Source organism: Theobroma cacao, chromosome 1, assembly GCF_000208745.1.
Source record: "Theobroma cacao cultivar B97-61/B2 chromosome 1, Criollo_cocoa_genome_V2, whole genome shotgun sequence".
NCBI classification, from domain to species: Eukaryota; Viridiplantae; Streptophyta; class Magnoliopsida; order Malvales; family Malvaceae; genus Theobroma; species Theobroma cacao.
Window position 1 is genome coordinate 36,762,967 of NC_030850.1, and position 11,618 is coordinate 36,774,584.

The following is an 11,618-nucleotide window of genomic DNA, read 5'->3' on the forward strand; positions in this document are numbered from 1 at the left end:
TATAAATATTTTAATATTAACATTTTGACTAAATCAATTATTAATAAAAAAATTTTATTTGATTTGAAATAAAATATAAAAATTTATTTTAATTTTTAAAATAATTTAAGAACTATTTTAAATATTATGTCTATGTAATACTTTTTATTTTTTATATTTTATACATTTATTTTAATGACTTTTTATATTTTTACATTAAAAACATTTATCACCTTTATTAAAAAAATTCACACTTTTACTATAAAATATATCAAAATAAAAGATTTCATATTAATTTTCATAAAAATTTTAAAAAAATAAATTACGAAATAATTTTTAAAAAAAGATTTCATACACTAAACCGTATTAAAATTCTGTAAACAAAATTAAAAAATTACCCCCGTAAACTTTATATAAAAAAACTTAATCAATATATATAACTATTAAATGAATACACCATATCTTTATAAACTCAATGATGTATCCAATTATAATATATAGTAGGTTAATAAATATTTATCATAGGTTAGTTTGTAATTTTTTTTACTGAAACCCTTTTACATACTTCTAAGACGGAAGTATCAAAATTAATTACGTAATTACAAATTAATAAAATATTTTTTCAAAAAAACCGTATACGACGTACATTTATAATAAAGTCAAATATTTCGGTTTCAAGATTACTACTATTTTATCTTATGTGATGTGTATTTATCGAGTTTATTTTATTCTTTTTATAAGGGTATTTATTCAATCTCTTATCCAAAACCCTAAGCCCCTCGAGCCGCAGATCTGGTCTTCTACTGGCAAGTCATTTCAAGGATCGATAATTTTTCTTGCATTTTTCAGGTATTAAATCGCAAAAACCCACATTTCTTTTTAATATAATTTTAATTTGAATTTATTGTCTTACCGTAATTAATCGTTGCAGTGATCTCGATTGCCGTCACAAATCAATTGATGCTGCGATTAATCATTACGGCATTATCTCCAAATTACGATATTCTCCAAGGTACAAAACATCTTAATTTTATCTTAATTACATGACTTTATAGTACTAATTTACCTTAGCTTTTTATTTTTGTTTTAATTTTTTTGCTAAAACCCATGGTTTTGTTGGTAGGGGCTGCTTATCGAAGCAAACCCCGGAGAGATGGGCTTCTGTTGATGTTATTTTTTTTTATTTATAATTGGGGGAGGGGTAATAAATTAAATATATATTTTTAAAAAATAATATTTTAATTATTATTAATTGGTATTTATAAAACATACCTTTTAAAAATAATTCCAATCTGAATTAATTTAGCTGTTTTGGTTGCTTGGTTGATTATTCATATCTCATTTATCTCCTCTTTGCTTAAAAGAATAAAAAGATATAAGAAATTGATAAATTTTTTGTGTTTGTAAGAAACTTTGTAATTTTTTGTGTTTGATGAATTAAGCGATATCAACTCAATTGACAAAATGATAGAGTTATTTAAAAATAAAAATATATCATAAGATCAAATATTAAATTATAAATATTTATATCTTAATTTTTATATAAATATTAAAAAAAGTTAAAGTAACAAAAATAATTCTCAATTATATGTTTTTTGTAATTAAACTCTTATGTTTTTATCCTACTCACTTAAGTCTTTGTTTTTCTTGGCATAATGCTCAAAAAGCTCATAAATTATTTTTAAAAAATCAAATAAGTTCTTATTCTTTTATTAAATTCAATCAAATCTTTATATTTTAATTTTGAATCAAACAAATGTTAATGATTGATTAATTACTATTAATTAAAATATCATTTGTTATTTTATATTTATATTACATTGATATAACATTTACTGTAAAAAAAGAAAAAAATATCACATAATTATATTATTATGTTAAATTAGAATATTATGTCATAATTAATTATGATATGTTAGTATATCACATCATTATCAATTAAAATATGTTAACATACCACGCAACATAAAATTATAAATGATATTTTGATTAAGTAAATCATTACTTGTAAGAGTTTATTTGACTTAAAATAAAAATATAAAAATTTGATTGAGCATAATAAAGTATTAAAGATTTATTTAAAATTTTTTAAATAATTTAAATTTTTTTTTAAATATTATGTTTTTTTTTCTTTCATTTGAATCCAATCAAGTTTTTATTTTTTTATTTTACATAATTAGATTCTGATTTCATAATACAAATGCAACCGACATTATTTTTGAGGATAAAAAAAGAAATACTCCGCATGTAGAATAATTAGGAAAACACTTGTTAACCTCTACCTTTAATATATAATTATAGATTATAGATTATTACTTTGAATACGTAAAATCTAATATGACAGATTAAACATGATAAAGATTGATATGTGAAATATGTACATCATCTCAAACAATATTTATTATGTCTAGTCAAGAATTATGTCGAGTTTCATGTGCACAAGAAGTCATAGTCATCAATTAAAGATAATATTTGTTGTAATTTTATTATGAAATGAGATGTTAAAATAGATAAAATAAAAGAACATTAACTAAATTGAAGGTATTAAAAAAATTTAATTAAGTATAATAAAAATATAAAAATATATAATTTAAAATATTATTATTATTGTTCTCTTTCCATCCACTAACATAGTCGGTGTGCACCTACTCTAATGATAATAATTAATGCAAATAAAACTTAGAGAGAGAATCCGGAATGTTCCATAAACTTCCCTGTTCTATATCCAAGGAATTTCTCAGAAAGAAAAATGCAAAAAACACACAAAAGAGGAAGAAGCACAGACTGACTTTCTCCAATTCAATTGTTTCAATTAGGACGATACTGGATGGCTGGTGTTTGTGAGGTCTTCCTATCTGCTCTTCTTGATGTTTTATTTGACCGGTTAGCCTCCTCTGATCTGCTCAACTTTGCACGCAGAGAGAAGGTGCATAAGCACCTCAAAAAGTGGGAGAAAGTCCTGCTGAACATCAAGGCGGTGCTGGAAGATGCAGAACAAAAGCAATATCGGGATCGGTCGGTTAAACTCTGGCTAGCTGAGCTTCGAGACTTGGCTTACGATGTGGATGATTTGCTCGACGAGTTTGCTACCGAAGCTTTGACAAAAAAATTGAATGCTGCCAGTCCAAATCCCAGCATGGTACGCAAACTTGTTTACTCCCTTAATACTAAATTTAGTCCATCCGCTGTTAAATTTGATGTGAAAATGGGGTCCAAGATCAAGGAGATAACTGCAAGATTTCAAGAAATCATTGATCAGAAAGAGTGCCTTGAATTGAGGGAAAGAGGGGCTGGGGGGTCTACAAGTGATAGAGTGGTGAGAAGATTGCCAAGTACTAGTTTGGTTAATGAATCTTCTGTTTTTGGCAGGGAAAAGGATAAAAATACAATTCTTGAACTGTTGCTGAAGAATGAAGAGTCAGGGGTTGGTGTGATTTCTATAGTTGGAATGGGAGGGATAGGAAAGACAACACTTGCTCAGCTCGTTTATAACGATGTGTCTGTTGAGGGCTTCTTTGATTTGAAAGCTTGGGTTTCTGTTTCTGAGGAATTTGATGTTGTTAGGGTGACAAAAACTATCTTACAATCGGTGAGTTTTGAGTTTTGCGATTTGAATGATTTGAATTTGCTGCAAGTGAAATTAAGCCAATTGTTGAAGCGGAAGAGATTCTTGATAGTTCTAGATGATATTTGGAATGAGAAGTATGAGGACTTGATGATCCTGTTCAGTCCTTTCCAAGGAGGTTATACCGGGAGTAAAGTCATTGTTACGACCCGTAGTCAAACTGTTGCTTCAATGGTGGGAACCGTTCCTGCTTACCATTTGAATGAAATGTCATTTGCTAGTTGTTTGTCTTTGCTCACACAACATGCTTTGGGTAGAACAAACTTTGATGATCATCCAAATCTGAAAGTAGTTGGCGAGGAAATAGTGAAAAGGTGTAAGGGCTTGCCATTGGCTGCAAAAACTCTGGGAGGTTTATTGCGCAGAAAAGCAGATTATCATGAATGGGAAAGTATATTGAATAGCAAGCTGTGGGATTTACCTGAAGAGAAGATTGACATTCTTCCGGCCCTTTGGTTGAGCTACCAACATCTCCCGTCCCATTTGAAGGAATGTTTTGCCTTTTGTGCAATATTTCCCAAGGACTATGAATTTGACAAGGATGAGTTAGTCCAGTTATGGATTGGAGAAGGTTTTATCAGTCAAACCAAAGGAATGAAGCAAATTGAAGATTTAGGTGCTGAGTATTTTCGGGATTTATTATCAAGGTCATTTTTTCAACAATCAAGTAGTGATGAGTCATTTTATGTGATGCATGATCTCATTAATGATTTGGCTCAATCTGTTGCGGCTGAAGTTTGCATCCATTTGGAGGACAAGATGGAGGTTGGGCAGCATAAATTTTTTGAAAGAGTTCGCCACTCTTCCTACATTCGTCATAAGTATGATGTCCGTAAAAGATTTGACTTATTCTATACAATGAGACGCTTACGAACTTTCCTAGCATTACCTCTCTCAATGTCAGATTTGGGTGCAGATAGCTACTTAAGTACTACGGTTTTACAGGAGTTGCTGCCAAACCTTAAACGCTTAAGAGTACTAACTTTGAGTGGTTACTGCATAAGTGAGCTACCAGATTCTATTGGCTATTTGAAACACTTACGGTATCTTAATTTGTCGCACACGAAAATTAAATGCTTACCTCATTCAGTAAGTGCACTCTACAATTTACAAACATTAAACTTGAGTGGATGTAAAAAACTTATTGAATTGCCTCGTGGAATAGAGAATCTGGTTAACCTTCTTTATCTTGATATTGTTGATACAGATGATTTGAAGGCTATGCCTTTGAAAATTGGTAATTTGGTCAATCTCAAGAAATTGCCAAAATTTATCGTGGGGAAAGGCAATGGACCTAGGATAGGAGAGCTCGGAAGCTTGTCCAAACTTCAAGGGCTGCTTTTTATCTTTGAGTTGCAAAATGTGACAGATATTCAAGATGCAGGACTTGCCAATTTAAAGGAGAAGCATGGCCTTGATGAGTTAGTTCTGAAGTGGAGCAATAATTCTAATGATTCAAGTATTAGAGAAGATCAAATGAGTGTTCTTGAGATGCTAGAACCCCATCGAAATTTGAAAAACCTCAAAATTTCATGTTATAGTGGGGCAGAATTCCCATCTTGGATAGGAGACCCCTCATTTGATAACATGGTCTACCTGAGTCTCTGTGATTGTCAAAATATCAGTTCATTGCCTTCACTTGGGAGCTTACCCTTTCTAAAGGAATTGCACATAGAGGGCATGAGTGGAGTGAAGCGTGTAGGTCCTGAATTTTTAAGGGCTAATTCTTTTTCTGATAAGCTTTTCCCATCCTTAAAGATTCTAAGGTTTGGGAATATGTTGGAGTGGGAGGAATGGTCTTTACCTACACTGTTTGAAGTAGCAAAAGGAGAGTTCCCTTGTCTCCATGAGCTCAGGGTCTGGAAATGTCCCAGGTTGGTCAGAGATATACCCAGCCATCTTACATCGCTTGTAAAGCTCCATATTTTTGAATGTCCACGGCTTGAAGGTTCACTTGTAAGCCTCCCATCTCTTCGTGAATTGCATTTAGAGCAATGTGATTATTTGTTTCTGACAAGAGTTGTTGACCTTACCTCCCTCACTACCTTGAAGATTGAGAGAATTTCAAATCTTTCTTGTTTGCACAAAAATTTCATCAACTGCTTGGTATTGCTTGAAATTCTTGAAATTGAAGACTGTGTTGAACTTGTATCTTTGTGGCAAAAGGGGGTCAATTTAGAAAAACTTTCTTGTTTGAAGCGTTTAGTAATTGTGAGCTGTCCTCAGCTGGTACAGTTGACAGATGGAGAGCAGGAGCTGCCGTGCAACTTAGAATATATGGAGATAGACGATTGTGTTAACCTGGAGAAGCTGCCAAATGACCTACATAGGCTCAGATCATTAAAAGATTTGAAAATCAAGTGGTGCCCAAAATTGTTGTCTTTTCCAAATACTGGTTTGCCTTCTAAAATTAAAAGCCTTGCTATATGTGGATGTACAAATCTGGGGTCCGTACCCAAGGGGCTGATGCATGATGGTAACAGCAGCATCCATAAAGGTAATCTTGAATGCTTGGAGATTGTTGAATGTCCATCTCTCAGATCTTTTCCAGAAGGTGAGTTATCAGGTGCCCTTAAGAAACTTGAGATTTGGGATTGCATGGAGTTGGAGTCGCTTTCAGAGAGATTGCTACAGAAAAACAGTTTACTTGAGTTCATTGTTATCGGAAACTGCAATCTACAAGCCTTCCCTGAATGCCGGTACTGGTTCGAATATCTCACTGGGTTGCATGTAATTGGATGCCCTTCTTTAGTGTGTTTTCCAGAAAGTGGCTTGCCTATTCCTAATTTTAGAAGGTTTTATATATACAATTGTGAGAAACTCCAGTCCCTACCCAACAATTTACATAACCTCACATCTCTCCAGTATCTGACAGTATTTGGTTGTCCAAGCCTAACATCCTTTCCAGATGGTGGTTTTCCACCAAACCTGCTGTCACTTACTATCAGGAATTGCAGAAAAATCACATTGTCCTTTCCAAAGTGGGGCCTGTACAAACTTACATCTCTTAAAGACTTAAATGTTGGTGATTGTAATTTAAACGTGACATCTTTTCCAGAAGATTCTACACTTCCTTTGACTCTTGTCCACCTACGAATCCATCATCTGGAACATCTGAAATTTCTATCTAAGAGGCTCCAAGATCTCACTTCTCTTGAAGCACTGGATGTTTGGGATTGCCCTCAGCTTCAATCTTTGCCAAAAGATGGCCTGCCTGTTATGCTCGGGGTACTTGACATCAGAAATTGTCCCCTTCTAGAAAAGCACTATTTCAAAGAGAGAGGTGTATGTTGGCCAATCGTTTCTCACATTCCTTGCGTGAAGATAGATTATGTTGAAATCCACTGAACAAACTTCGGCAGATTAAAGTTTTCATTGGACACTAACACTAAGCAGGTAACTCCTTTTGTGTTGCAGAATCTTATGGCCTTCAACTTGGCACGAAATATTATGGATATGTTGCCTCACAATTTGGGTGAAAGAAAATTTAGAAAGAAATTACACCACCAATTCCTTAAGTATTGTTGCAGCCACCTATAACCTTATTGCTCTTTAGAGGGAGAAACAAAGATTTTGATAAAGCTATTCATGGGAAGATTCAAACAGTAGTTATATTTTAGGTCCATACTTTAAACTAATAAGACAATGCTAGTATTTATTAAACCACCTCCCTACTATTCTAGATTTTGCCTTGCATGTTCCTGCACCTAACTTGTTTGTTATGTCAGTCACTTGATCAGTTTACCTTCAAATGAGCAATATTTAGGACTGCTTCCCTTTGTTGACAGTTGAAAGCATGATTTCTATCTTGATTATACGTTGCAGGTTGTTCATCTTAGGTCCTTGCCAAAGAAATGGCGACTGCTATACTTAAAAAGATCAGAAGAGTCTTCTCCCAGTGTATCTCAATTGCACAGGTCACCAACACCAAGCATTTTTTGCCTCAACCTCTAATAGCATCAGTGCTGATCCAACACATTCAGACATACATGAAGTTCAGACAGAAAAGACTTAAAGCTGCCACTGCCAATGATATCTCAACCAATTCAAATTATCAACCACAATCCGAGAGGGAAGCATTTGACAGATTCAGATAGTCAAAACTTGAGAAGATTAAACAACCTTATGTAATAACTCGGCCCAAATGACATTTGGACTAATGTATCAACATTGTATCAAAATGTGACAAATAGGTCTTTCAAGTTACTTAAAAATAATTGAGCTCAAACCATATTCTTATGCTAGGATTTATTAGAATATAAATTAGGGTTAATATAAATTGGTCATTTAAGTTTAGCAGCCCTTTTTCATTTGGTTGAGAAAATAAATGCATTAAATTGAATTTCACAATAATCTCTTTTTTGTGGTATGATCAGGGGATTTCAACAGCAAGTTTGGAGAATAAAAATTAAAGATCATTGCTGGATTCATCATTATGAGGTGAGTAAAACTCTTTTTTAGATCGAAGAAAAATGTTTGATTGATTTTGAAGAATTTGGATTGAAATTGAAAAGAAAAATCTAACTATAGAATCAAGTATCATATACTGTCCTGTCACTTTGAGCTTGATTATGAAATGATTTATGGAGTTTCAACAGTTTAGTTATAGATGGTTGGAAAGTTACATGAGTCTATTTTCTAATGAACTAAAAGGAAGTGGATTTTGAATTTCCTATTTAAAGATATGATTTGTTTTTGTAAAGACAGTGCAAACTGCTTAGCAGTAACATCAGGGGCAATTTTGAAAATTTTTTGCAGTTTTCCTACGGTGAACTAAGTGTTGCGATTTATATGGATAGAAAGCTTATTAAGTCCAGTTTCCAATGCATTAAACAAATCTCGATTTCGAGTTTCATAGCTTAAGATATGAGCATTTTAGTGAATGATGTGCAAGCTATTCAAATTTCTAATTTTGCAGAGTTTGGGTTATTTTGTTTAGTTTCAGGTGATAAATGGATTTTATAGTATTAGATTATTTCTAATATGTTTAAATGATTGTTATTAGGTTTTTGATTAATTTAGGAGGAAGCGCATTTGTTAGGACAAAAAGAAGTTAGTATATCTTCACACACTTTATTTGTTTCGAAACTATCGTATATGAATATTTCTTAAAAGAACCAAATGTTTTATTTCATTATTTTCAGTATATGAAAATAGGGTCAAGCATATGATTATTTTTTGTTTTGAGTTTAATAATACGATAAACAATGATTTATGAATGATTTGGTTTTATCATGTGATAGAAAATGGATTTACAAATGATTTGAGTTATACATATGACGAACATTATTTTGTGAATGTTTCGGTTGATTTTTATGGCGAATGTCAATTTATAAACAAAATGAAATCTTTGATCATTTTTAAAGAATGTTTTAAGAGCTAAGAAATAATCTTTGGGAAGTGGGATAATCAACATTAAACCTAGTTCTATGGTCCTACTAATGGGATATGATAGTTAGTACGTGCACTTGCTAATGGGATATGATAGTTAATAACGATTATGAGAATGATCAGTCGATACGGCTTTTGTCACTGGATATAATAGTGATTGTAGCTAAGATGATGAAATTTTATGAGTTTCAAAGATTGAAAAATATTTTAAGAATGATATTTAATGATTAATGATTTATGAACTTATGAAATCTCTCATTTTTAATATAATTTGTTTTTGAATGAACTATATGATATATAGAAACGATGCTTGATTTAGTGGGGTTTCATTCTTTCACTTATAGTTTTGCAAATGACTAGAGATTGAGAGCTTTAGAGTTACGAAAGCTAAGAAAACAATTTGGGAAGTCTACCTTAATGTTAAGATATTGTTAATTTATTGAAACTCTTATTATGTATAATCGATATTTAAGTTTTAATTGTTTAATTTATTGTGTTGGAGATTTTATTGGGACTATAATAATTACGTAGACGAGAATGTAAGTATGAAATATTGTTAGTATGATTTCATTTGAGGACTTCTAGAATTATAAAATATAGCAAGGTTTCATATTACTTTGAGACTTAGTCTCGAGATAATATGATCGTGTCATGTCTCAATTTCGAGATGTGACACCTTACTTGCAGTTCAAGTCTAAATCATCGGAGCTTATATCCGATTGTACTTCATTGTATTCAAATTTCGTAAACTTATCCTATCACAACCTGTACTCGAACTTTTCGTACTATAAGTATACCGGTAATATACAACAGGTCAGTATTTCATTTAATTCCGAACCTTGTTCAACAACATTTTAGCAGTTACCAAGATTCACGAGATAAAAAGGAAAAAGAAAAAAAAAATCAATATAAGATGATGATGTGCCTTAAAGAGTGTGACAACTTTGTAGACTTGACTGAAGAATGGTAATGGATATCTTTTAAGTAGGTATTTTATGATATTGAATCCGATTATTTAGAATATAAATATTTTATATTTAGATTTGAGATAAATATGAATATTAAGTTTTCATACTCGTTTCAGGTTCGAATAAAGTACATGTATAGATGTTTATATATTTGTTTCTAAAATATAGCATTTGGTTTCAACATACAAATTCTTACCGCATGTTTGGTACAGGGAATAGCTAAGCTATTCCTTGTCTATTCTCATGTTTTTTCTTTACCCCCGTTTGGTAAGCAATGCCATAAGGAATAGTTATTATTTACTATTAACTATTCCTTAACATGGGGTAAAACTTAGGCTTAACTAAACCCAAGCTCCTCATGGTATTTGCTATTCCATGATTAGGAGAATAACTTTAAAATCTGATAAGACTAAAATACCCATTATAACTTAGAAATATTATAACCCTAGACATATAAATATTTCATTTTTTGTCATTTTCCCTTCTTCTTTCTCTCTCTTTCACGTTCTTGCCTCTTTCATTCTCTTTCTAATTTGCACTCATCATCGGAGGATGATGGCAGCGACGGACTATGGTGACGACGATGACGGTTCCACTACCGAATATGATCGGACAACGTCGATTTAGTGCTTCTCGACTAAATCCCCACGATCGGATCTGGCACTCCACAGCCAGATCCAATTGCGGGAAACTCCGATCTAGCACCTTAATGGCTGGATATGGCCATATGATGCGCCAGATCGACGTTTCATTACATCGGTCACATTTTCGATTGTCGGCCCATGGAGAAGAAGAAAGGTAAAAGGAAAAAAATAAAATAAAAAAGAAAAAATTATTTATAAATTATAAAATATTAATATTTTATATACAATTTAAACATTATTAATATTAATATGATTAAAATATTAATATTTTAATATTTTAATGTTTTATTTATTAAATTATTAATATATTAAAATTTTAATGAGTATAAATAAAAAATAAAAAATGCAAATAAAGAAAAAATAAAAATTATACTAATATTTTAATAATAAATTATTAAGTTTTAAATTTTTAAAATTTTAATAAAAATAAAAATTAAATAATTAAAAAAAAATTGCTTATAGCAATTGGAGATTGATTGAAAAGGTAGCCCGGTCGCCTTTATTTGTCTTTTGGTATAAATTTTACTAAATTATGTGAAGAGTATTTTTGTTGTTTTAAAAAATAAATATTATTATAATAAAAAATTTAGTTTTTTAATTATATATTATAAAAATTAATATTTTAAATTTGGGATTAATAATATTTTAATCATAATAATATTAAATTATAAATAAAATATTAATATTTAAACTATTAATAATTAAATTATACTAAAATATTAATATTTAAATGATTAATTATTAATATTTTAATTAGATTATAAATTATCAATATTTAAAAAATCTAATCTAAATAAATAATTATATAAATAATAAAAGATATTTTTATCTTTTTATTTTCTATTCATTTCTTATTTTAAAGTTATTGTTACCAACTAAATACTGTAATAAGTCATAATAATTGTTCTTGTTCTATTTTATTCATCGTATCAAATTAAGTAATAGCTATTCTATTCAATTTTCACCTCATTCGATTCTCACATAATAATTATTTTATTATATTCCTATATA

At 30.7% G+C, this 11,618-nt stretch overlaps 2 protein-coding genes across 2 annotated transcripts; both read left to right on the forward strand.

Annotated features, from left to right (window-relative positions):
* LOC18614577 (putative disease resistance RPP13-like protein 1) lies at positions 683 to 7,900 on the forward strand. The gene is made up of 4 exons (XM_018118609.1): positions 683 to 828; positions 911 to 991; positions 2,899 to 7,000; positions 7,430 to 7,900. The coding sequence occupies exons 1-3, from the start codon at positions 683 to 685 to the stop codon at positions 6,950 to 6,952; spliced, it is 4,281 nt and encodes a 1,426-aa protein (XP_017974098.1). The 3' UTR covers positions 6,953 to 7,000; positions 7,430 to 7,900.
* Positions 7,608 to 10,781, forward strand: LOC108662279. Its single transcript, XM_018121689.1, has 3 exons — positions 7,608 to 7,731; positions 7,981 to 8,044; positions 10,526 to 10,781. Exons 1-3 carry the CDS (start codon positions 7,634 to 7,636, stop codon positions 10,763 to 10,765), a joined length of 402 nt encoding a protein of 133 aa, XP_017977178.1. The 5' UTR covers positions 7,608 to 7,633; the 3' UTR covers positions 10,766 to 10,781.

Bases quoted from the DNA above. Each gene is read 5' to 3' on its own strand.
- LOC18614577 (XM_018118609.1), top strand. From the start codon at position 683: ATGTGTATTTATCGAGTTTATTTTATTCTTTTTATAAGGGTATTTATT. The intron at 829-910 runs GTATTAAATCGC...TAATCGTTGCAG, and splicing joins ATTTTTCTTGCATTTTTCAG to TGATCTCGATTGCCGTCACA. The intron at 992-2,898 runs GTACAAAACATC...CTTTGCACGCAG, and splicing joins AAATTACGATATTCTCCAAG to AGAGAAGGTGCATAAGCACC.
- LOC108662279 (XM_018121689.1), top strand. From the start codon at position 7,634: ATGATATCTCAACCAATTCAAATTATCAACCACAATCCGAGAGGGAAG. The intron at 7,732-7,980 runs GTAATAACTCGG...TGGTATGATCAG, and splicing joins AGAAGATTAAACAACCTTAT to GGGATTTCAACAGCAAGTTT. The intron at 8,045-10,525 runs GTGAGTAAAACT...GGATGATGGCAG, and splicing joins GCTGGATTCATCATTATGAG to CGACGGACTATGGTGACGAC.